This window comes from Schistocerca cancellata, chromosome 7, assembly GCF_023864275.1.
Source record: "Schistocerca cancellata isolate TAMUIC-IGC-003103 chromosome 7, iqSchCanc2.1, whole genome shotgun sequence".
NCBI classification, from domain to species: Eukaryota; Metazoa; Arthropoda; class Insecta; order Orthoptera; family Acrididae; genus Schistocerca; species Schistocerca cancellata.
Window position 1 is genome coordinate 383,196,356 of NC_064632.1, and position 27,753 is coordinate 383,224,108.

General features: G+C 43.3%; 1 protein-coding gene across 1 annotated transcript in view; it reads left to right on the top strand.

Moving 5' to 3' along the window:
* Nucleotides 1-27,408, top strand: part of LOC126092182 (uncharacterized) — a 183,779-nt gene extending 156,371 nt beyond the window's left edge. The window contains exons 4-6 of the mRNA XM_049907658.1: nucleotides 2,259-2,392; nucleotides 5,059-5,365; nucleotides 26,650-27,408. Of these exons, the coding sequence (XP_049763615.1) occupies nucleotides 2,259-2,392; nucleotides 5,059-5,365; nucleotides 26,650-26,741 (533 nt within the window). The 3' untranslated portion in view covers nucleotides 26,742-27,408. The remainder of the gene's footprint in view (nucleotides 1-2,258; nucleotides 2,393-5,058; nucleotides 5,366-26,649) is intronic.
* Nucleotides 27,409-27,753: the final 345 nt, after the last annotated feature.

The window sequence follows — 27,753 nt, forward strand, 5'->3', positions numbered from 1 at the left end:
AAAGATCGAAAAAGGGGAGCACTGAATGAGGTAAGACATCTAGAATTATTTTGGTCATAAAATCAAAGGTCAACGTAATGGCATTACTTAAAGTTATTCGATTCGATAGGATTACTGCTAATGCAAAAATCATATTTAGAAAAAAATCGTCTGTGTTCCTCACGTATACAAACTAAACAACACTATATATACCTTGCCGCAGGTAACAATTCTCAGGTGCCTTACAGGATATAAACAAACGAGAAACAGTGACTTCCACGGTTGGTCTTTGATTTTTCGTTGGATCAGGAATATTCTTTGGTCATCACTCGAATTTTCGAGAGCTGTCCGTTGAACCTGAACGACAACAAATACAGCATTATTCATACATATTGGATGATTATAATTGAAGTCCAGCTACTCACAGATGTCCAGTGTCTGCTGTAATTAAAGTACGGCAGTGAAACTTGGTAGATATTCTAACACGTTAACGTATAACGGATTTACGCTGAAAAAAATTAGTTCCACCTTTAACCACCAGATGCAAATCTGGCACTGTGTAGCATGCCGTCGTCGTCTCCGTTGTCCGCACTGCACATTATGCCTTTGTCATTTGTTTGTTTTTTTTTGCCCACGTCTCGTTCCTAATCCATTACATACTGAAAGGTTTTTATCTGTCTTTCCTGCATTCAAAGAGCGAGATTTGCGTCTGGATCCACAATTGGAACTAAATTGTTATGCAGCGTAAATAAGTTCCGCATTAACGCATTGTAATATCTACCAAGTATCGCATCGACACGATGATTAAGGCGCACACTGGAGCTCCGTGAGTACCTTCCTTAGACCTATAACCACCCGGTACCTCTGGGGTTTCAGAAGACGAGTGCGTGAAAACTCAAGATGTACAGAAAACAGACACATAGCAGTGGATGAAGCATCTCTCAAACTTTTTTAACTCATATTAAAAGTGCACAATATGAGCACCATTTGTTTGGCAAGCGTCAATATAAAAAGAAGCACTCCGTCTTCAGGCCACGAGTCGCCTACCGGGACCATCCGACCGCCGTGTCATCCTCAGTGGACGATGCGGATAGGAGATCGTGCGGTCAGCACACCGCTCCCCCGGTCGTTATGATGGTATTCTTGACCGAAGCCGCTACTATTCGGTCGAGTAGCTCCTCAATTGGCATCACGAGGCTGAGTGCACGCCGAAAAATGGCAACAGCGCATGACGGCCTGGATGGTCACCCATTCAAGTGCCGACCACGTCCGACAGCGTTTAACTTCTGTGATCTCACGGGAACCGGTGTATCCACTGCGGCAAGGCCGGGCAAGCGTCAATACGTACGTGAAATTCAAAGTCACTGACTCTGTAAATTTGCCTATCTGCAGCCGCGAATGAGATGCAGCAACACGGAGCGGATGATTTGTCTTCATGTTCTGACACTTCTGCCCCCTCCTAGTGCAACGTCACCATTCCTTATATTACGAATCGAAACTTTCAGAGATTCTCCGTACACTGATATGTGACATTTTTCTGTTTGGCTTGTTGTTTTTGCACAGGCATCTTCTGAAGTTTTGCAGATACTTACAAATAAACTTGTATAATCATACGTGGATTTCAATTACATTTATTATAACAATATTAGCATATACTATTAGCAATTTGATTTCTGAAAATCGTAAGTAGCGACACATCTCGATGGCGCTATCGTGTGACCTTTTGTGACAACCTTACAGGCGATCTGGATAGGACTGAACTTCGAGTCAGGTAGAAAAATAGACAGTACATTGGACATGCATTAGGAACGCTAGTATTACAAATCAGTGCTTGGTCACCAGATTTAGATATTCTGTGGTTGTCCTGTATCGGTTAAGGCAAGTGCTGGACTGATACTTGACGACATGGTTGATTTTTTTGGTTATCTATCCTTTCCAAATCCGATGTCGTACCTTTGTTTGTACTGACCGTCAATCGGATGTTATCCTGATATTTCTTACTTTTGCCGGCCGTGGTGGCCGAGCGGTTCTAGGCTCTACAGTGTGGAACCGCGCGACCGCTACGATGGCAGGTTCGAATCCTGCCTCGGGCATGGATGTTTGTGATGTCCTTAGGTTTGTTAGGTTTAAGTAGTTCTAAGTTCTAGGGGACTAATGACGTCAGGAGTTAAGTCCCATAGTGCTCAGAGCCATCTGAACCATTTTGAACCATCTTACTTTCCTGTTACCTGGTGTAAACTTGTTCATGCGCTCAGAAAGTCTGCTGCCGTGTGTTGCAGTTCTGCCGGAGGAGGGTCCACGCATCGCCGGCGGCCGGCCGCGCTACCACGTGGGCGAGACGGTGTCGCTCAACTGCAGCTCGGCCCGCTCCTTCCCCGCCGCACACCTCGCCTGGTACATCAACGGCCACCAGGTGAGTCGCGGCGCCACTGTCGTCGTCTTCGTCTCTTCATCTCTTAGTGGCCATTCCGTGTTTAGTTATAAACCGCGACAAGACCTTTATTGTACAGAGAATGTGAGATAACTCTCTGCACAGATATCACAAAACTTTGCTACTTGATATTTACTATCAAAAACAGTCTTGATCACAATTTATTTATTACGGTGACCGGTTTCAACCACTACTGTGGTCATCTTCAGACCAATGAGTAAGAACCTCCTCCTGTTGGAGAATCACTAGTGATTGGCCCTGATAACTTGTTCCACGCGTGATGGCTCTGACGCTTAAGAGGCGCGAATGAACAGCCATCCACGCTGAATACACTTGGTTCCAAAGTTCATCTGTGGTGTTTGGCATTGGTTCACAGCGTTACACCCGTCGTTTCAGCATATCCCGCATATCCCACATACCGATTGGCGACAAATCTGGTAATCTGGCAGGCCAGGGCAAAAGGCTGACATCCTATGACACTAAGGAGGTAATTGTTCATGCGGTAACATGTGGTCGTGCATTGTCTTGCTGAAAAATGCCGTCTGGGATGCTGGGCGAAAAGGGTGTGGCTACGGGTCGCAGAATGTCATTACGTAGGTCAGACTGGTCATGGTGCCCTGGACACCCACCAGCTGTTAGTTATGGTTGTACCCAATAGCACCTCATATAATAAGGCTTTGAGTTGGCGCTGTGTATCTTGTGTGAATGCAGTCACTGTGATGCCGCACCCGCCTCTGCGGCGAACGAAAATGAGGTCACCGTTTTCAAACAAACACAACTTCGATTTGTCCGAAAACACTGTCTGCTGTCATTGCTGTCCACAGCAACGTTGTTCCGTGCACCACTGCATCTATCATGTTTCTGCACATTCATCAACGGTAGGCGCAGAAGTGGTCAACGTGCACGAAACGCGTGCTGTAATAAAAGGCGACTGGCTGTCACCACTGACAGCGTACGATGTGTTACACAGTTCCAATGTTGCATCAAACCCGAGGAGGAAGCAGATCTGTCCCCTGCCCCACAGTTCCATTCGGATGAGGGTGGGGGGGGGGGGGGGGGAGGAGGAGAGTCTAGGTAGTGCGATCTGACCCATATCGCCGTGCCGTGTTCTATGGCCTTTCGTGAACCATTTTGATCTTACCCATTGCACTGACGAAACACTTCGTCGCATACGAGCAACAATTTCCCGGATGGATGCATCAAATTCTCTCATGTCAATAATGTACCCTCTTTCAAACTCACTCATTTGACGGTACGGTTCGCGCACACGTCTGCGAGGTGTGCTGCACGTCTGCGTGAGTCATATTGATCCATTATCTTCGGTTTATAGCGACAACTGGAGCCGCAGGCATATTTTACTGATCCGTGGCGTTGCGACGTGATCTCGATCTTGACCTTGAATCCGCGTGCCGACTTCGTTCAAATGCTAGTTGTTTCTGCAGAACTTACTAATGTACATGTCTTGTGAATATGAACTACTATCTGTAGTCGTCCAAGGTGTTCCAAGGTGTTTCTTTTTTCTTAACATGAGTGTACGCATGTACATGCACATGCACATACACAACACTTACGTACACCGAGTTTTATAAAATTTTAATCTCGATCGCTTCTTTTATTTAAGATTTAATATTTATTTGGCTACTAATTTCGACGTTGTGTCAACGCCATCTACAGGCCCTATATAACACAGCATACATGAAACAAACAATGTGAGACATCAGTGGTCTCTGAGCTATTGTACAAAATAAATATATTATAAACATATTACATAAAGGATGACTTGATTAAAACTAGTTAAATTTCGTTCATTTTCATTAAGATTCAATTTACCTTGACTTAGCAGTTTATATGGTACAAACAATTTACACGGTTATTTCCATTACAGCTCAATACCACACTTTTGAATAAAATAGGGGTGTATATAAGTCTAGGTGACAAATCGTTACTCTTAGAGATAATAATATAGGCATGAAACAGTGCTAAAATTGTGTTAAAAGCGAATAATAATACCCTAAAACCTTCTTTGAGTGCACAGTTTAACTAACAGGAAGGAAAATATGCATTGCCAATCAAACATATGTAAGGTATGATTCCACTCCCCTTAAATAGTGACAGGTGGGAAAGGTGGAAAGGAGTTGCGTTTGCATAACACTGTATCGTCATCACTATAAAGTAGCAAAGTGAAACAGGTTACTTAAGCAACATCAGGCCGCCCCGATAGCTGAGTGGTCAGCGCGGTAGTCTATCACGCCAAGGGGCCCGGGTTAGATTCCCGGCTGGGTCGGAGATTTTCTCCGCTCAGGGACTGGGTGTTGTGTTGTCCTCGTTATCATTTAATCATCACCAGTGGAAGGCAACGGGAAACCATCTCAGGAATCACTTTCCTAGACGCTCATGCGGTGGACCTGTCTGATGAGGCTTCCCCCATGACAAGTCGTGCTGTAAGGCAGAACACAAAGTTAAACAACATCATTCATAACGATACGAAACACAAGTGAGGAGGAACTGGAAGAATGGAATGGAGCCCAGTTAAAATATTCTTTTATTGTTCGAAAGTTGCACAACAAGTTGAGCAGTTCATGAAACCCCTTACGATTAGTGGTGTAACTAGTTGCTCTCGGCTAATGGCGGCCTCAATGTTTCCGAAGGCGAACGAGTCGCTGCTGCGCGGGCCTGAGACGACGACGGACGACGATGGCCTGGCGACGTCAGTGCTGGGCCTGGAGTTCGTGGCGACGGCGCAGCACTTCCAGGGCGGCGACCTCAAGCTGAAGTGCCTGGCCAGCGTGTCGACGGTGTACTGGCGCAGCAACGAGGAGAGCGCGCAGCCGCACGCCGGCGCCGGCCTGCCGCCGGGCCAGGGGCAGCGCGCGCGCGCCATGCAGAGCCGCGCCACGCCGCCCCCGCTGCCGGCCCCGCAGCCGCCGCCGCAGCCCACGGCAGGCAGCGACCGAGGCAAGCGCCCCTCGCCGTGGCAGGCCGCCAACTGTACCGCTGCCTCACTCCACAACACTTCCTTAGTGGAGCGCAGATTAGGATGGACCTTGTGTTTAGAGCGATTACGCTTCACAAGCCGTGAAATGCGTCTCCAGTTCCCCTGTCAGGATCATTTTCCGACCACGTGTTTCGTGGCCACCGCGTGCCTTACACCACAAGTTTGTAGACGCTTTGAACTCTAACAAATCAAGCAACTTCACACACTTCATGGAATGGGCAAACACAGTTTCCACTCTGTCATGTCCTTTATTTACCAATTTACACGTACAATGTCCGCTTCAAACATAAAAATGTCTCACTAACTGGTGCCTTGTGCTAAGTTAGAGGCAGTGTTAGGACGGTTGGGCATGACTCAATCGCTGTGCCATCTGTAAAGGCTTAACGATTCGTCTGTACGTGCACAGAGGGTGATTAATTTTATGCTTAATCGCCGTCTGGATGGGACTTGGAAGGCCTAACGGTATCGACAGACCGCCGAGTCATCCTCAGCCTTTAGGTGCCACTGGATGCAGATATGGAAGGGCGTGTGGTCAGAACACTGATCTCCCGGCCGTTATCAGCTTTCATGATCGCAGCCGCTGCGTTTCAGCCAAGTACCTCCTCAATTGGTCATTGTCATTCTAGAGCTTGATATACAGGGTGTTTCAAAAATGACCGGTATATTTGAAACGGCAAAAAAACTAAACGAGCAGCGATAGAAATACACCGTTTGTTGCAATATGCTTGGGACAACAGTACATTTTCAGGCAGACAAACTTTCGAAATTACAGTAGTTACAATTTTCAACAACAGATGGCGCTGCGGTCTGGGAAACTCTATAGTACGATATTTTCCACATATCCACCATGCGTAGCAATAATATGGCGTAGTCTCTGAATGAATTTACCAGAAGCCTTTGACAACGTGTCTGGCGGAATGGCTTCACATGCAGATGAGATGTACTGCTTCAGCTGTTCAATTGTTTCTGGATTCTGACGGTACACCTGGTCTTTCAAGTGTCCCCACAGAAAGAAGTCACAGGGGTTCATGTCTGGCGAATAGGGAGGCCAATCCACGCCGCCTCCTGTATGTTTAGGATAGCCCAAAGCAATCACACGATCATCGAAATATTCATTCAGGAAATTAAAGACATCGGCCGTGCGATGTGGCCGGGCACCATCTTGCATAAACCACGAGGTGTTCGCAGTGTCGTCTAAGGCAGTTTGTACCGCCACAAATTCACGAAGAATGTCCAGATAGCGTGATGCAGTAATCGTTTCGGATCTGAAAAATGGGCCAATGATTCCTTTGGTAGAAATGGCGGCCCAGACCAGTACTTTTTGAGGATGCAGGGACGATGGGATTGCAACATGGGGCTTTTTGGTTACCCATATGCTCCAGTTCTGTTTATTGACGAAGCCGTCCAGGTAAAAATAAGCTTCATCAGTAAACCAAATGCTGTCCACATGCATATCGCCGTCATCAATCCTGTGCACTACATCGTTAGCGAATGTCTCTCGTGCAGCAATGGTAGCGGCGCTGAGGGGTTGCCGCGTTTGAATTTTGTATGGATAGAGGTGTAAACTCTGGTGCATGAGACGATACGTGGACGTTGGCGTCATTTGGACCGCAGCTGCAACACGGCGAACGGAAACCCGAGGCCGCTGTTGGATCACCTGCTGCACTAGCTGCGCGTTGCCCTCTGTGGTTGCCGTACGCGGTCGCCCTACCTTTCCAGCACATTCATCCGTCACGTTCCCAGTCCGTTGAAATTTTTCAAACATCCTTTATTGTATCGCTTTTCGGTCCTTTGGTTACATTAAACCTCCGTTGAAAACTTCGTCTTGTTGCAACAAAACTGTGTTCTAGGCGGTGGAATTCCAACACCAGAAAAATCCTCTGTTCTAAGGAATAAACCATGTTGTCTACAGCACACTTGCACGTTGTGAACAGCACACGCTTACAGCAGAAAGACGACGTACAGAATGGCGCACCCACAGACTGCGTTGTCGTCTATATCTTTCACATCACTTGCAGCGCCATCTGTTGTTGAAAATTGTAACTATTGTAATTTCGGAAGTTTGTCCGCCTGAAAATGTACTGTTGTCCCAAGCATATTGCAACAATCGGTGTATTTCTATCGCTGCTCGTTTAGTTTTTATTGCCGTTTCAAATATACCGGTCATTTTTGAAACACCCTGTAACAGCTCTCTATTTATGCTATCATAAGCTGCTTTGAAATCTATAAAGAGGTGATGCGTGCCAACTCCAAATTCGTTTGTTTTTTCCAGGATTTGTCTTAAGGTGAATGTTTGATCTATGGTTGACTTCCCAGGAAGGATTCCGCATTGGTACGGCCCCGTCTCCCTCTGTATGGTTGGGAGTATTCTGTCGAATAGTGCATATCCCAAATTAAGTAGTGTGATCCCTCTGTAATTGCCACACTCCATCTTATCTCCTTTCTTATATATGGGACGGAAGGTAGTGTAAGAATAGGAGGAATGATGTCCAACATATTGAGTATTAAAAATGGAGTGCGACAAGGGGATGCATTTGCATGCCTTCTCTTTAATTACGCCCTGGAGAACGTGATGAGAAACGCAAACCTTCTGAACAGAGGAACGATCTTCTATAAATCGGTGCAGATATTGGCCTACGCAGATGACATAGATATAATAGCAAGAACCCAAAAAGCAATGGAAGAGACATTTACAGCTCTTGAACAGGCCAGTAGGAACATGGGGTTAATTATTAATGAACAAAAAACAAAATATATGGCAGCTGGAAAAGCATATAGAGAAAATATGCCAAATGCAATAACAATGGGCAATTATACATTTGAGAGAGTTGAACATTTCAAGTATCTGGGCTCGACAGTTACACATCTAAATGATACCTCCTTTCAAATTAAGCAGAGATTAATACTGGCCAACAGAGCCTATTTTGCCCTAACAAGACTTCTATCCTCAAGGCTCCTGACTAACTATGTATAAATCACTTATACGACCAGTGCTTACATATGCCTCTGAAGCCTGGACATTAACAACTAAAGATATTGAAACACTGGATGCATTTGAAAGAAAGGTACTTAGACGAATTATCGGCCCAATCTGTGAAAGAGGAAGATGGAGGAGGAGATACAACCATGAGTTGTATACAATATACAAAGACCAACCCATCATAAGGATAGTGAAATCATCCAGACTGAGGTGGGCGGGACATGTGGCTCGCATGAATGATATAGAAGTACCAAAAAGAATACTACAACGAAAGCCAGGAGGGCAGAGAGGACGTGGTCGACCGAGAGCCAAATGGGAAGATGGAGTAATCTAAGATCTTAGGAAGATGGGCTATAGAAACTGGAGAGTATTGGCTAACGTCTGAGAGAGAGTGAAGGAAATTGTAGAATAGGCCAAGGCACATCATGAGCTGTAGAGCCAAGAAAGAAGAAGAAGCTCCTCAATTGGCCTCACTAAGTGCACCCTGCCTGACACCAGGGCTCGGCAGTTCTGGACGGTCACCCACACAGGTGCTAGTGGACCCCAACAACGTTTAACTTTGGTGATCTGACGGGAACCTGTGTTACTACTGCGACAAGTCAGTTGGTAATTTTTTGTCTGGTGAGCTTATAATAGGAGTCTGTCTCTCTCAGTATGGAACAGTAACAGGCAATTATTTCGTGATGTGTGTACGTGTGTGCCGATTATAGGGCAAAGGATACGTCCAATGCACAGTTTAAGCAAATTAGTGCGGGTTATAAACTTGAACTCATGCACTGGGTGATCAAAAAGTCAGTATAAATTTGAAAACTTAATAAACCACGGAATAATGTAGAAGGTAAAAATTGACACACATGCTTGGAATGACATGGGGTTTTATTAGAACCAAAAAAACTCCCCATATTGCTAAACACGTGAAAGATCTCTTGCGCTCGTCGTTTGGTGATGATCCTGTACTCAGCCACCACTTTCGTAATGTTTGGCCTCCCAGGCCCCCAGACCTCAGTCCGCGTGATTATTGGCTTTGGGGTTACCTGAAGTCGCAAGTGTATCGTGATCGACCGACATCTCTAGGGATGCTGAAAGACAACATCCGACGCCAATGCCTCACCATAACTCCGGACATGCTTTACAGTGCTGTTCACAACATTATTACTCGAGCACAGCTATTGTTGACGAATGATGGTGGACATATTGAGCATTTCCTGTAAAGATCATCATCTTTGCTTTATCTTACTTTGTTATGCTAATTATTGCTATTCTGATCAGATGAAGTGCCATCTCTCGGACATTTTTTGAACGTTTCTATTTTTTTGGTTCTAATGAAACCCCATGTCAATCCAGGCATGTGTGTCAATTTGTACCTCTCTATCTACATTATTCATTGATTTATTCAGTTTTCAAATTTATACTGCTTTATACAGGGTGTTACAAAAAGGTACGGCCAAACTTTCAGGAAACATTCCTCACACACAAAGAAAGAAAATATGTTATGTGGACATGTGTCCTGAAACGCTTACTTTCCATGTTAGAGCTCATTTTATTACTTCTCTTCAAATCACTTTAATCATGGAATGGAAACACACAGCAACAGAAGGAACCAGCGTGACCTCAAACACTTTGTTACAGGAAATGTTCAAAATGTCCTCCGTTAGCGAGGATACATGCATCCACCCTCCGTCGCATGGAATCCCTGATGCGCTGATGCAGCCCTGGAGAATGGCGTATTGTTTCACAGCCGTCCACAATACGAGCACGAAGAGTCTCTACATTTGGTACCGGGGTTGCGTAGACAAGAGCTTTCAAATGCCCCCACAAATGAAAGTCAAGAGGGTTGAGGTCAGGAGAGAGTGGAGGCCATGGAATTGGTCCGCCTCTACCAATCCATCGGTCACCGAATCTGTTGTTGAGAAGCGTACGAACACTTCGACTGAAATATGCGGGAGCTCCATCGTGCATGAACCACATGTTGTGTCGTACTTGCAAAGGCACATGTTCTAGCAGCACAGGTAGAGTATCCCGTATGAAATCATGATAACGTGCTCCATTGAGCGTAGGTGGAAGAACATGGGGCCCAATCAAGACATCACCAACAATGCCTGCCCAAACGTTCACAGAAAATCTGTGTTGATGACGTGATTGCACAATTGCGTGCGGATTCTCGTCAGCCCACACATGTTGATTGTGAAAATTTACAATTTGGTCACGTTGGAATGAAGCCTCATTCGAAAAGAGAACATTTGCACTTAAATGAGGATTGACACATTGTTGGATGGTCCATTCGCAGAAGTGTACCCGTGGAGGCCAATCAGTTGCTAATAGTGCCTGCACACGCTGTACATGGTACGGAAACAACTGGTTCTCCAGTAGCACTCTCCATACAGTGACGTGGTCAACGTTACGTTGTACAGCAGCAACTTCTCTGACGCTGACATTAGGATTATCGTCTACTACACCAAGAATTGCCTCGTCCATTTCAGGTGTCCTCGCCGTTCTAGGTCTTCCCCAGTCGCGAGTCATAGGCTGGAATGTTCCGTGCTCCCTAAGACGCCGATCAATTGCTTCGAACGTCTTCCTGTCGGGACACATTCGTTCTGGAAATCTGTCTCGATACAAACGTACCGCGCCACGGCTATTGCCCCGTGCTAATCCATACATCAAATGGGCATCTGCCAACTCCGCATTTGTAAACATTGCACTGACTGCAAAACCACGTTAATGATGAACACTAACCTGTACTGATGTGCTTGATGCTAGTACTGTAGAGCAATGAGTCGCATGTCAACACAAGCACCGAAGTCAACATTACCTTCCTTCTATTGGGCCAACTGGCGGTGAATCGAGGAAGTACAGTACACACTGACGAAACTAAAATGAGCTCTAACATGGAAATTACACATAACATCTTTTCTTTATTTGTGTGTGAGGAATGTTTCCTGAAAGTTTGGCCGTACCTTTTTGTAACACCTTGTATATTCCACTGCAAGCACTGACACCCGCAGACTAAGGATGGTTACAGCGCGTTAATGTCGAACCCAGGCGGTGGTCACATTGATATGACTGTTCCGTGTAGTTGGCTTTTATTGCTCCACAGTCCGATGGGTAATGCAGACTTCTTTCATATAATGTCGGGGGATCCCAACATTCTCTTTTCGTGGCAACTGCCACCGATCGCGCGCCAGAGAGACAAATTGAATGCTAACTGAGGAATAGCGATATGACGCATGCTATTCTGTGGAAGAAAGTCCGTAGTATGGGCATCGGAAATATAAAATCAAAAAATGTGGTTCATGTAAGAACTGAAGAACTGAATTACTTGCTTTTTTTGTCGTCACATGTAAGCTCCCACGCTGCAATTAATTATTGCCTCCATAGCTCAGTGGTCAATGCATCTGGCCGCTGTGTGGAGGACACGGGTTCGATTCCTGGTACTGCCAGGGAGTTTTCCTTTTCGGAAGACTGGAACGGATTGCACTCAGTCTCGTGATGCCAGCTGAGGAGCTACTTGAATGAGAAGTAGCGGCTCCAAGCTCAGGAAAGCCTACAATAGCGGGGAGAACTGTCTGCTGACACCATGCTCCTCCATACCGCACACAAAGGAATCCATTGACAGAGGGTGACACGGCGTTGGTCCTGATTGGCCCGTCTCGGCCAGAACTCGGAGAGTGCCCTCAGACCATATACGTATCTAACGTAGGCACTTTACACCAAAAACTCGTTACACTAAAGACAATAAAAACAATAACGTTTTCCTCAATAGCGAGAGGTAATGCCATCAGTATAACGAAGATCTTAAACGTCGCTCTGTTTCGACAGTTTTCTTCTTCTTCTTCGTATTATTCTTCCTTCCTTCCTTTCTTCCTAGTCTAAAGTCTGTTTCCTCTAGTACCTCTCAGTTTATCCTGAGGTTGTCACTCCATTTTCTCTGGACAGCTAGTATTCCTTTTACCAGCTCTCGATTTATTTCTTACGATTTTCACTACCTTCTGTTCATTCACCTTGTCTATATGTTCGTTCTATGCAAGCTTTCTACTATGTATTCACTCATTAACGGAGTCCACTTTACATCCATATCTGATGCTTTCACTTCTCTCTCTACCCCTCAATGTCTTCCCTGCAATTCTTCCTTTTGACAGTTGTATTAAATATTTCGTTCGTAAATGGGATATATGACTCACAATGGAAACAATATACGGTCCGTTCTAAACCTGAGAAAAAAACATTATCAGCTTGTGATTACTGGCCAATTATCATTTTTTTAGCCCAGGAATATATTAATATATTTTTATTGTCTACTGAATGGATACTTAGTCACATTCAACACAGTTGACTGCCTAATTCTCTTAAACACTATAGCACGAACTACTGCTCTACGTAGCATAACTGATGTCCTTAAATATGCCATAGGCAACCACGAAACCCCAGTACTGATGATATTATATTTAAGCAAAAGGATTGGATACGTTCAGATATGATATACTGCTAATAAAAATACGGCAAGTTAATTTTTTAAGACGTTGTGGTTTAAAAGCTACGTGATAAACAGGAAGTGCCCCAAGGGGTGGGCCTCGACCCGCAACTGCCCTCCTGTTATGTCAATGAAATCTAGTTGGTTCTGTTCTCCTGCGAATTTCATTATTACAGCGATGCCCTGAAGAAGTAAAAACTGCCGTCATCCAGATGAATGACGACCTGTCTTCAGTGTTCACATGGGTACCAAACCTGCGTTTCAAAGTAAATACGACGGAATATGAAATAATTTTAATATCTCTCCGATTACTGTGAAAGGTCTGAGGTCTGAGGTTGATCTGTTATTCAGTCATTCTGCGCAACGGATTAATCTGAGGTGTACCCTTTACCCTGTGGCTCCTGCAAGATGCAATTTCCACCCCCACACTACTACAGAAGTCAGACAGACGCTCTTAACGTTCTAAAGAGAAATGCCTGAAAAACTTTCAGCAATAAATATCTTCTGGAGTCGTCCGCCGTAAGGAAATGACACAAAAATTCACAAAATTTCTTACGTAACTAGTGGGATATTTGGGTACTGGAGAAGTGCTAGTTAGTGTAAGAAAAACATGAAGCTAACGAACGTTATTATTTATTTTGCAAAAATTCTGAAAAATCACAAGGGCACTTTTAGTTATGAATTGAACAAGTTATATCCTGGTTCTTTTCGGAATGTTAAGTTACCTCTCAAGGATAGTATTCGCTAATGAAATTTCTATACAAAGTTTAAGATGGTTGTTGACTTGGCAAAATGGCTGAGAGGCGCGCCTACTCAACTCGAATAACTATCCTTTAGAATGTTGCTAGGTACGGTCGAGGCTGTCGCGTGTGAAATGCAGTGAAGTGTACTGTTGTGGAGGAAATATGGGGCTCGCAACAGATGTAGCGCACAATACCGTAAGCTGCGATGACTGCTGCTTGCGCCGCTCGCTGCTGACAAATAAGATAACTCTCGTTCTACCTTGATTGACCTTGGCCAATCAAACTCTCTCTATGCCTTGATGAAGTCAAGGATTCCTATTCGCCCCTAGTCTAACTATTGGCGTGGTACACTGTAAGATAACCAGTCCACCGTGATGCCACTCAAAATTCGCTCGCAGGCGTTTAACTATAACTCTGTTCACACCGCACAATAAGTGTGTCGGCCAACACAGTGAACAATGCTTAATCGCAATGACTCAATATTGAGTAGCACTCGATTCACTCTCGACAGAGGTGCTCTCCCAGTGAAGTTCTGAGGAGAGACTTGTTCCTCGCTCCAAGAGCGACAACGGAACGGCGCCTCTGCATGCCAGACGTGAAGGGGTGTATCTCTCGGTCTCTTCCATTATTCCTTCAGCTCAAGGCATCAGAAATATCGTCTGCCAATCAGCATTGCTCTTCTAAAACGGGAGAATGACGTTTCGTTTAAGGCGACCAATCCGGAAACCTGTAGCATTGGTGTTTGGCGTTTGCTGTCTCCCTGTGAAAATCTCTGAAACTGCGTGCTATGTGTAAAGAATGCGTAGGCTGGCCGCTCCCACACAATGTCGCGGAATTTGCTTTTAAGCCGAACACGGGGTTTTTCCCCCCTTTCAGTCGGGCCCACGCTACCCGCTACATGGGCAGTCACCGGCTGACATAGGCTGGGTCGTCCTCTGAAGGGACCGGCGTCCCCTTGTGCGGTTTCTCTCCTGAATTAAAAGCTTCTGTGACCGTCGTGTCTGGAATGTATGTGTGTACGCCAGCCTCGAGTATTTCAACCACGGTGCGCTTATTTGTTAATTGCATATTGTCTACATGAATTCATACGACATTGACTTTATCTTATCGAGTTTGGGTTCGAATGAAGCATCTTGATGTGCGGAATATGATTGTGAGGGTGGAATATGTAAGCAATGAAGGTCAGGAGACTACGACGTCTTACATACCTCCCTCCTTCTGACAAAATTTTTATCTGGGGCTTGTCAATGCCAAGGAAAACATTGACAAAGTCAGGCAAAAATTGTTCTTTTAGATTTTCCAATAAACTTTTCTCAGCCATTCTTAACAATTTTTTCTAAAGATTTCTTTATAGCTATTGTTTCTATTTTTTTAATTCTACCATTTATGTTTTGTTGTTAGGCAAATATTGGCTTTACATAGGTTGTTATTCTTTGTTGTTGCCAATATGTGTCTCTGTTTTTCTTTTTCATTTCCAAAAATTTGTTTTTACAATATTAATTTTTCTAAACTCGTAAGTGTACAGTGTATCATGTTTTAGTGTGGTTATAACTTTTCTTTAGTTAAGCTTGCGTAAATGTTCGCAAAAGCTCTGTTGTGTTACTTTGTTTTATTTATTTAGGTATTATCTTTTCCTTTATGTATCACTGTTTTTTTTTTGTTTTTTTTTCTAAGAATGAAGAAGCGTTTCCTCTTAATTCTATCCTCGGTATTAATATTATTACCCGAAAAAGGTGTTTTTGAATGTTACTTAAAGAAGAAAAATCCTGCACAAATCCTTTTCTAATTTTACATATAAAAGAAATAAACAGACTTTCCATGAGTTTGTGAGATTATATAATTATACTAACCAAGTTTCTTTACAAAAGGTTTAAGGTATCTATAAATTGTGGACTTCACATACATAATAAAAATAATTACTTTTACAAGAAAGGAAAAAGGTACTTTTACAAAAATATCATTTTCTTAACTCTACATTTGTGTTTTATTATTATTATTTCTTTTTTTTTATGCTGCGTCAGATCTGTGCTCGATGATCCCCACTGAAATGCTGGAAGGCCTCGACTCATTTGTATGGGTGTCACAAATCATGAGAGAAGCACTCTAGCACGCGATGCCAGGTCTTACTTGTTGACATTGTCATCATGGAGTGGTACTTTTAACCAATGATGATGACTGTGGTTTACTGCATAAACAGTGATGTCTTGGTACTTCTTTGCTGTCACACTTAGGACGGTGTGGCAGTTTCGATGATTGTAGCTGACTACCGACGATCGTCACCCAATATTGTGCTGTGACGTCTTGGTACTTCACACCTAGTTCGGTATGGCAATTTGATGATGTGGTAGGGAGAACACTGTTCATTTTGTAGAATCTATTTCTAGATAATGTTGGTTGGTACGATTTAATATTCCGTTTGCCGTTCGCTTGTATTTCTTTGACGATTCAAGGTTTATTTTTGGAGAGGTGGTTGTAGTAGTTGCTTTGCCTCAAAGTTCATGGAAAGACGTTTGCAGCAATTTGCTTTGTAGGATAGGAAAGAAAGGTATCTTGCTGTCCTCTGCCCTTCTTCATCTTACATCTTCTGTTCGTCTCTTCTTTCTTGCATTCATCTGTTCTTCTTGGGCTAGGAATATGTGAATTTTAGTGTAGGAGTGATATAGGATTTGTAGAATCTGACTGCCTTTTCAACTGTTACTTGATGAGTTTGTAAATCTTAGTAATTTTTTGTACCTTCATTGTCGTCTCGTCATATTGTGATTCTCCCCACACTCTTCTGTTGTCTAGCAGTGTCGTGACATATGAAATGTCCATGCTGCACGTTGTCCTCCTGAAGTCCAACCTGGTTGCAACCTGCATTTCCAGTGTGCCGTTGGTCTTCATGTTATTGTTATTGCCCTAAGTGCTTCCTCAACATGTCTGTACCCTCTCCGTCGCTATCTCGAAGCATCTGGTGTTAAGGGAGCTGGTGATTGGTGTTGGTGGCGATGTCCCTCTGACGCGTAGAAATATTTGCAATTTTTGTTTTACACATATTTGTTATTAAAAAAAAGAACTCCGATTTTATATAATGCAAAAATTTTCTGATAGTGGCAAAAAATATTGTATATATATGATATCTTTTCTTTATTCTAATTATGTCCTACCACTTCTTCATTCTTTTAATTGTTGTGCACCATTTATTGTTTGTGTGCATGTTGTAGTGTACTTGATACTACAAGATATTTTTAGTGTGTATTGTGTCTCTTTTTCTTTTAATTAATGTGTTATTTTGTTGATCTATTAATTTAATTTTTATTTAGTGGTTAGTATAAGATAGGGTGGACGTTAGTTTGCCTAACCTCTTCCGCATTTTTCAATTCAATCTTTACGTTTTGCAGTGTTTGGTGGCTTAATTTCTACTTCTGGTTTCCCTTTGCTGTGTTGTTCTTGTCTTTGTGGACCATAATTTCCTCGGTAATTATTCGCGCCTTGGTCTCACCAGTTGCTGTTTCTAACATCGTGACCTCTTTCAAAGTACCCTTGACCGTTGGCATTTTGATTCCTAAATCCATATCCGCCACTGTATGAGTGTTCATTACCGTTTCTATTTCAGTACCAATTATTCTGGTTATCGTTTCTACGCCAATTGTCTCCCTTGTGCCACTGTCCTTGTATGTTAAATTGCCTGAAATTGTTGGTGTTAGGATTACGATTATTATTATTATTGGAATATTCGTTCCTAGTCCTCTCCTTTTGCTGTTCCCTTTCCTTTCTTTTTTCTTTCACCTCGTCTTCTTTAAACATAAATTCAAGTTCCGTTAAAACCTCTTTGAATTCTTCGGTATTTTCATTTTTTCCTAATGTTGCTTGTTGATACTTTACCGGTAATTTCATTCTACACAGACGTATAAGCTCTCCGTTACTGTATGGTTTGTGTAGGCATTGATTCTTTTTGTCCATTGTATCAAAGAATTTTTCCACGCTTTTCTCTCCTGAGTTTTCATATGGTGTCATCTGAAGTAACTCGTATTTAATTTTGTTTTGCGCCTCCTTGGACCAATATCTTTCAAGAAATGCTGTTCTGAACTGTAGGTAAGACGTACAGGTAGCCGCGATCTTTTGCATCACCTCTGCTACTGTCCCTGACATGTGTGCACAAATGAAGTCAAGTTTGTGAGCTACGCTCCAGTGGTTTGGTAAGCCTACTTGAAACTGGCCGATGAATATGCGTGCATGCAAGCTACCTCCTTCTTCCTTGAAATGTTGAAATTTTCTAACTGTAAGGAAATGGTCTGTATCATATCTACTCATAAATCCGGTTTGTGGCTGATTCATGGACTCAAATAATCTGCCACTGCTTATGTCGTCGTGTTTATTCTCTGGTAATCTACTGCCTGTCTGCCTATTCTCAATTTCCTGACTCATATCCGCGTCATATCGTATCATTGGTCAACAAAAGTGTTGTTCGTGTGTTTCTACTCTCGTCGTTCGCGGTATAGTACCTGTGCTGCTATTATGTTGTGTCATTGGATTTACTGGTTCGGTTGCCTGTCTTTCGATTGGTATCGGCTGAATGCATGTGTTCCGTTTTTCTAGGTACTGTGCCTGGTCCTGTGGCATGTCATGTATTACTTTATTCGGGGTTTTCTATTTCGATTTCTGCGCGAATGTTACGTCTAGCCTTGGTTCTACTTGAACTTTCTTCGACGGCTCGAGTTCGTGTACTGAATTAATGCTTGACGCGTCAGTTGTTTCACTACAGGTGTAATCGGTCTCGATCTTTTCTTCGATAGTTTGTATCAACTCTGTTCGAAGCTTTTCAATCTGATCTTTGTTTTTAAGTTCTATTTTATTGATCCGCTTTTTGTCAACGTTTACGATGTCCAATTGGACCTTATCCACGTCAGTGCGTAATTGCTGCTGACATGGTGTGAGTACCTGAATTCTTTCTCTAGATTCTTTCGCGTCTTTGTTTATCTGAGTGATCTGACTATCAATTCTAGCGATCCCTTCTTCCATCTGAATTTTGACCTGTTGAATCTGTGTCTTAATCTCTTGTCTCAAGTTCTGATTATCCTGTTCGATCTGTGTCTTAATTGCCTGATTATCCTGTTTCAATTCCTGATTATCCTGTTTCAATTCCTGATACTGTTTTGTCATACTAGCGTTCATTTTTTGTAACATCTCCATGATCGCGTCCTGTCCTTTAACACTACCTTCTGCTGAATTATGTATTCTCGATCTATTGTTTTCTACTCGGTCAGTTACGTCGTTTACTGGGCTGTGCTGTGGCGTTTCTAAGTTTGATAGCTGCAATAACCCATGCTGTCTGTGTTAAGGACTAGTTGCATTTGTCATTGAACCATTACGTGGCGCAAACAAATCCGCATTCTGCCCTCTCTGTTGTGTATGTCTTGTGTTTGCAGGTACAGTTGCGTCTGTTACGGAACCTTTTCGTGGCGCTCGTAACTCTGCAAAATTCTGTGTCTGCTGTTGGGGCATATTTAGAATATGTACGATAGGTTCGACGTATTCAAAATGTTTCCCCTCTTCCTCACTGTCTACTTCTCTTTGAAAGTTCGCTAACTGCCGGTTCACTGACTGTATTGACACGTATTCTGTCCCTGAATATGCGGTAGACAAACGCGTTTCCTGTGCTCGGCTCGCTTCTAATCTTTGCCATTTCCTACGTGGGCTGTCTATTTCTGGCTCAGAATGTGCCCTACCTAGAATTTCATATTCTGGAAATTCGATGTTCTCATCCCTTCGATTCCCATCTGATCTGTCTCAATTTTATCCCAGTCTAACTGAGCCTGCTGATTCTGCAGCTCCCTCACTGTCCTATTCTCTGATTCACCGTCTGTCCTATTTTCACGTTCACCCTCTGTCCTATTCTCAATAAGCTCGTTTACTTGCTGTCTATCTGGTTGATTCTCCCCCATCTTGTCTACTTGCTGTCTCTCACGTAACCTTTTGGCTTGTGCTCTCGTTAACATGGAAATTCTTTCAACACACCACAACCCTATCTACAAAACTGTATGACCACTTACCAGTTGGTTGAACCAACAACAAAAACAACAACGTCGTGATTTCTCGGCTAATGTTCTGTCTGCTCTGCTACAGTCTCCAATCTCTACCTGCGCGCTTGCATAGGGAGAAAAATGTTATTTCTTAATTCTAACTTATATGATGCTACGTCACACTCCGTCTCTGCGTCGCTCTGCGTCTGTGCCTATCACCTGAAAATCCTATGCCCTAACAGCTACACAAAAATAGTAAAAAAATGTAAAATTTTCCAACACAATAACACACGTCCTTTTCCCTACAATTCCGATTTCTTCTACCTGCTTCTATTCTGATCCCAATCTTTAGCTATTTAATAGATGAAAGAAATATCTCCAAAGTGCTACTGCTGCGACCTGCCGTACCTAACTATCCTGACACTTTCCTATCCTGGTAGGTTACCTATTTTACGTATCCTGGCAGGGTCGCCATTTTCTGAGGTGTGGGGTTGATCTGTTATTCTGCGCAACGTATTAATCTGAGATGTACCCTTTACCCTGTGGCTCCTGAAAGATAAAATTTACCGAGCGAGGTGACGCAGTGGTTACGCACTTGATTCACATTCGGGAGGACGACGGTTCAATCCCGCGTCCGGCCATCCTGATTTAGGTTTTCCGTGATTTCCCTAAATCGCTCCAGGTAAATGCCGGGATGGTTCCTTTCAAAGGGCACGGCCGACTTCCTTCCCCGTCCTTCCCTAATCCGATGAGACCGATTACCTCGCTGTCTGGTCTCCTTCCCCAAAACAACCAACAAGATGCAATTTCCACCCCCACACTACTACAGAAGTCAGACAGACGATCCTAATGTTCTAAAGAGAAATGCCTGAAAAACTTTCAGCAATAAATATCTTCTGGAGTCGTCTGCCGTAAGGGTGGTTTGTTTGGGGGAAGCGACCAGACTGTGAGGTCATCGGTCACATTGGATTAGAGAAAGACGGGGAAGGAAATCGGCTGTGCCCTTCCAAAGGAACCATCCCGGCATTCGCCTGGAGCGATTTAGGGAAATCACGGAAAACCTCAATCAGGATGGCGGGACGCGGGATTAAGCCGTAAGGAAATGACACAAAAATTCACAAAATTTCTTACGTAACTAGTGGGATATTTGGGTACTGGAGAAGTGCTAGTTAGTGTAAGAAAAACATGAAACCAACGAATGTTATTAGTTCTTTTGCAAACATTCTGAAAAATCACAATGGCACTTTTAGTTATGAATTGAACAAGTTATATCCTGTTTCTTTTCGGAATATGAAGTTACCTCTCAAGGATAGGTTTCGCTAATGAAATTTCTATACAAAGTTTAAGATGGTTGTTGACTTGGCAAAATGGCTGAGAGGCGCGCCTACTCAACTCGAATAACTATCCTTTAGAATGTTGCTAGGTACGTTCGAGGCTGTCGCGTGTGAAATGCAGTGACGTGTACTGTTGTGGAGGAAATATGGGGCTCGCAATAGCTGTAGCGCACAATACCGTAAGCTGCGATGACTGCTGTCTGCGGCGCTCGCTGCTGACAAATAAGATAACTCTCGTTCTACCTGGATTGACCTTGGCCAATCAAACTCTCGCTATGCCTTGATGAAGTCAAGGATTCCTATTCGCCCCTAGTCTAACTATTGGCGAGGTACACCGTCAGATAACCAGTCCACCGCGATGCCACTCAAAATTCCACGGTGCGCTTACTTGTTAACTGCATATCGTTTACATGAATTCATACAACATTGACTTTATCTTATCGAGTTTGGGTTCGAATGAAGCGTCTTGATGTGCGGAATATGATTGTGAGGGCGGAATATGTAAGCAATGAAGGTCAGGAGATCACGACGTCTTACAAAGGTATGAGAAAGTGTAGGGGCATGGGTGATAATGTGGATGAGGACCTCAGAAGGGCAAAAAATACTGTCTAAGCGTCGCAGACGTTTAGAAACGTTCCCACAGGATATGAGACGTAATATGAATGTGGTGAACATTCTGATAGAACTGTCTATGAATGCTACTGTTCTTTACATCTGCAATATCCGCCTGTTTACCTCAGTGCCTCATATGCCTCAGATGGGAAGGTTGCTATCAGACAAGATACAGCGTTGCTACACCCTGTGTACACTTAATAGGCTCCTCATTGTGCACACACCACTATGTTGTATTGAAGAATATCTACGATCTCCTCGTAATGGCAACACAAGGATCATTTCACCAGTATCTAGCTGTACTTAACTACAAAGCAAAAACATTTTCAGTCACCTTCTCCAATGTTGTGCGCCTCTGGAACAAACTACATGCATTCCGTGGAGCAGATTCTAACCTCTTCTCCCAGTTACGTCACTTTCTCGATACGTTTCTCAGTCGGTCATACTATTTTTTTCTGCTCTTTTAATTATTAGTGTCCTATTACAATGTGCATTCTCTTCCTCAGTCAACTCGTCTCTCACTACCATTGTTGCCACTTTAAATCTGCCTGCATCTTACCTCCATTTACTTACTTATCACAAACAAATACACTGATGCGAAAAACTGCAGCACAAAGAAGGAGTTGTGAGGCATAAGCGAAAGTTGGTAGGCGCCATTCTACATCTGAAAGATGATGTCTATCCAAATTAGCGTCACTGTGAGGATGCAAATCGGCTTTGCTTTAAATACACGCTATAACGGTTATGAGCGTGAGTTACATGGTGAACTTATGTTAGTCAAGAATGCCTTTAAGGCTACAAAGACGCTATTGTCAACACCTCACTTGAGTTTGAACGAGTTCGCGCAAAAGGGCTACGAGAAGCTGGATAGTCCTTCTGCAGTACAGTCGCTGTAAGTGATAGCAGGAGGCGCTGGTCACGAGGATGTACGGTCGCAAGAAGATCAGGCTCCGGACGACCACATGGCGCTTACGAAAGGGAATACCATCCTGTACGGCGTATGCCTCTTGCGCGAGGACAGCAGCAATTTGTGCAGCAGTCGGCACCACAGTGACATAGCGAACTGTTACAAATCGGTTACTTCAAAGACAACTCCGAGCCAGTCGCTTGGTGGCGTGCATTCCACTGACCTCAAACCACTGCCAATTGTGACTTCAGTGGTGTCAAGCGAGAGCTCATTGGAGGACTGGGTGTATGTCTGTTGTGTTTTCTGATGAAAATTTGGTCTGCCTCGGTGCCGCGATGGCAGTATGTTGGTTAGCTGGTTAGCAGGAGGGCAGTTTAGGGCCTAAAGCATCCTGTCTGCGTGCTAGACACACTGGACCTATATTTGGAGTTATGGTGTGGAGTGAGATTTCGTATGACAGCAGGAGTTCTCTCGTGATTATCCCACGCACCCTGACAGCAAATTTGTAGGTCAGTATGGTGATTCTACCTGTTGCGCTGTCATTCATCAACATCATGCGAGGAAGTGTTTTCCAACAGGATAACGCTCGTCCACATGCTGCTGTTGTAAGCCAACATGCTTTACAGAGAGTCGACATGTTACCTTAACATGTTACCTTGACCTGTCTCCAGTCGTGCGTTTATGGGACACCATCGGATGAGATCCTAAGCATCACCAACAAACATCGTTAACCGTCCCTTATTGCAACAGACATGGAATTCCATCCCACAAACTGACATCCAGCACCTGTAGAGCACAATGCATGCACGTTTGCATGTTTGCGTTCAACATTCTGGTGCTCACACCAGTTATTAATGTACCAGCATTTCACATTTGCAATGGTTTATCTCGAGTACATTAACCTGTGCTCTTGCAATGTTAATAACTACAATATGACACCTATAAAAATGTATTCCCGAAATTTCATTACACTACATATATTGATTTTTGGTGTTGCGGTTTCTTCCGTCAGTGTATAAACCGTATATTGTCTGCTGTTGCTATTACAATTTTCACTATTTACGTAATAAAAATTTCCTAGCGTTTCATTACACTAGATGTAATACCTCTGCTAAATTGTGCATCGTAATGGATGTTAAATAGAATGCATGGTTAGCTGTGAGAGCGCTGTACGACCCCTCTTTCTAGGACAAATAGGTAAATAAAAATATTTTTCACTAAAAAAGTTACGTTTCATTTATGATACAATCTGTACAGATTTCAAACGGTGACAAATAGTGATAACGTTCTCTCTCTCGGGAGTGTCTCATCCTCCGTGGTGTTTTACAGTGCTCACTAACCATCTAAAATGGCGTACGCCCATTATAGACCATGTTATGGCTAATAAAATGGTCACGTCATGATAACATTAATGCATTCGGACGGTCGTTCTATTGATCTCAGGACTTTTCATTTTTTTGTATCTACTGATGGTGTATACGAGGGCATGCTGAAAAGTAATGCCTCCGAATTTTTTATTCTTTTCATGATCTATTAAAGTATTGAATGTTATGCACACTACTCGGTTGACGTCATCACTTCGCTGACGCAAGCTGCAAGGCGGCCCCGAATTGTAGCTTGTACATGGCTTTGTGTAACGTAACTACAGGGTGTTTCAAAAATGACCGGTATATTTGAAACGGCAATAAAAACTAAACGAGCAGCGATAGAAATACACCGTTTGTTGCAATATGCTTGGGACAACAGTATATTTTCAGGCAGACAAACTTTCGAAATTACGGTAGTTACAAATTTCAACAACAGATGGCGCTGCGGTCTGGGAAACTCTATAGTACGATATTTTCCACATATCCACCATGCGTAGCAATAATATGGCGTAGTCTCTGAATGAAATTACCCGAAACCTTTGACAATGTGTCTGGCGGAATGGCTTCACATGCAGATGAGATGTACTGCTTCAGCTGTTCAATTGTTTCTGGATTCTGGCGGTACACCTGGTCTTTCAAGTGTCCCCACAGAAAGAAGTCACAGGGGTTCATGTCTGGCGAATAGGGAGGCCAATCCACGCCGCCTCCTGTATGTTTCGGATAGCCCAAAGCAATCACACGATCATCGAAAAATTCATTCAGGAAATTAAAGACGTCGGCCGTGCGATGTGGCCGGGCACCATCTTGCATAAACCACGAAGTGTTCGCAGTGTCGTCTAAGGCAGTTTGTACCGCCACAAATTCACGAAGAATGTCCAGATAGCGTGATGCAGTAATCGTTTCGGATCTGAAAAATGGGCCAATGATTCCTTTGGAAGAAATGGCGGCCCAGACCAGTACTTTTTGAGGATGCAGGGACGATGGGACTGCAACATGGGGCTTTTCGGTTCCCCATATGCGCCAGTTCTGTTTATTGACGAAGCCGTCCAGGTAAAAATAAGCTTCGCCAGTAAACCAAATGCTGCCCACATGCATATCGCCGTCATCAATCCTGTGCACTATATCGTTAGCGAATGTCTCTCGTGCAGCAATGGTAGCGGCGCTGAGGGGTTGCCGCGTTTGAATTTTGTATGGATAGAGGTGTGAACTCTGGCGCATGAGACGATACGTGGACGTTGGCGTTATTTGGACCGCAGCTGCAACACGGCAAACGGAAACCCGAGGCCGCTGTTGGATCACCTGCTGCACTAGCTGCGCGTTGCCCTCTGTGGTCGCCCTACCTTTCCAGCACGTTCATCCGTCACGTTCCCAGTCCGTTGAAATTTTTCAAACAGATCCTTTATTGTATCGCTTTTCGGTCCTTTGGTTACATTAAACCTCCGTTGAAAACTTCGTCTTGTTGCAACAACACTGTGTTCTAGGCGGTGGAATTCCAACACCAGAAAAATCCTCTGTTCTAAGGATTAAACCACGTTGTCTACAGCACACTTGCACGTTGTGAACAGCACACGCTTACAGCAGAAAGACGACGTACAGAATGGCGCACCCACAGACTGCGTTGTCTTCTATATCTTTCACATCACTTGCAGCGCCATCTGTTGTTGAAAATTGTAACTACTGTAATTTCGAAAGTTTGTCCGCCTGAAAATGTACTGTTGTCCCAAGCATATTGCAACAAACGGTGTATTTCTATCGCTGCTCGTTTAGTTTTTATTGCTGTTTCAAATATACCGGTCATTTTTGAAACACCCTGTATGACGGTGTGCTGCGAGACTGTCAGAAAACTGAAAGCACTAATTCGAAGAGTTTGTCCACACATTGGAGCACCTTTTTCTTCAGCATGGCTATGTCGAGCCACACATGAGCTCTGCAACATCTACAACAATCCAACGTCTTCGGTTCACAGTCATCGATCATCCTCCATACAGTCCCGAGTTGGCCCTACCCGATTTTCACCTGTTTCCAGAACTTAAAGAACATCTTCGAGGACTTCACTTTGAAACAGTGCATGCGAAGTTGAGGTTGTAAGTCCATCAACGAAGTCAAACATTTTACAGTGACTTTATCAACAAACTGGTCTCTCAGTAGAAATGTGTTCATCGCTAGGATGGCTGTGTTGTGAAATAAATATGTAGATATGACTAATAAAGATGTAGAATGTTAATAAAGTTTACTTTCTTTAACAAGCTTTAAGAGGTTTCTCATAAAAAGTCCTGAGGCATTACTTTTCAGCACGCCCTTGTACATTTACCAAACTGCAAACTGCGTCTGCGTTGGACTATTCTGCACATGATAAAAACGTTTTTTGTCTATTAGTGTACCTCACATACGTCACTTGAGTGACCAGAGAAGCGAAATTTACCTCGTGTTGCCAGACAGTGTATTTGGCTATGTTTTCATTGATATTTCTTGGGCGAACGGTTATTGCACATTTGAAAGTATTACGTCGTTGAATCTAGCTAGAAAATATGACCAGTTGAACTTGAGGAGATTATAAGTAAAGTACGTAAATTGTGTTAATTGTAGATTACTAAACCCTCGTAAAATTTACGATTGCTGTAGGGTATAAAACAGGACATTTTGTTCTTATTTTTGCTTGTTACATACCATTGGATACCTAGTAATTGTAATTAATTAACGCATAATACATACATTATGGCTTCTTTTGAATAAAATGTGGAGTAGTAAACTTTACGACGGTAGCGATGTATCATTTCCCTTTCTTTAGTATTCTAGAGTTAATCAGACATTTTTTTTTATGTTTGTTTCAGGAGTCGATGGCAGCTCTTCTCCCACATACGGTGGTCATCAAATGCTACTGTCTTTGCTCACTATGCTGGCAACAGTGGCCGCTCTCAGCTAGTATAATGTGAGCTGCTCTGAGGGAAAAATGCAGAGTGAATCGACGATAGCTCAGCGTGCTAGATATCCTAGTCAAAGAAAAGCAAAATTCGCGCGGCGCTAGCTTTTATTTTGAACTGCAAATTTTCCATTTCCGCCACGAAACCGTCGGGATGGTTGTAGCCAGTGAGCGCACTGTGGTAATACGAATACTGAAATACGTGAGATGGCGTTGCTGACAGACATAAAAATTTCCGTTCCTCTCTATAGGTTTTATTCAAACTCCAGAGATACATTTTTAAGTCTATGTTGAGGCAGTGTGTGTCGCTGCATCACTCGAATCTGTGATTACACGTGCTCCGGAAATGACGATTTCGCTTACGAGAGCGTATCGCTCATCGCCACATGTTCTCTACCGCTTCAGCAGCTATTTATTAAAATATCTTGTTTAAACATGAATTATTCCAGACAAAGATAAAATGCAAACGTTGGAATCTTTTGTAATTTTCTTTCATTTCGCCTTTAAAATTTGGCCACGTTACTTTCAGCCAAGGATATTGTCTGTTTTAAATGTACAAAACTCTTCATTACGATGTATTTAAAGATAAAATAATGCAACTTATAGTTTTATATTGTGATGAAAGATATTTGTTGACCAGAAACTCACTAATAAATACAACAAAAACTTTTTTTGCCTTTCTGTTTGCACTCCTTTGATTACCCTTTGTCCCTTAAACTGACTCGGCTACATTTGGAAGGGAGTAAGTAAACACATTCAGATAAATCCTGGAGAGGATTTCGTGTCTCGGACAGTTAGTATAACAACCGATCAGTAGTATCAAAAGACGAGGATGAAGACCACTCACGTAGACATGTGACTGGTAAGTACAGCATTGTTCAATCATTGGAGATTTCGGAGCCGTCATTACTCAACATTTGTGTTGACGGCTGAACGAAGCGGTGAACTGAATCAACAGCTAGGATTACCTCAACCCTGTTGTCTTCTCCGCCAAGTACACACACAAAGTAACAAC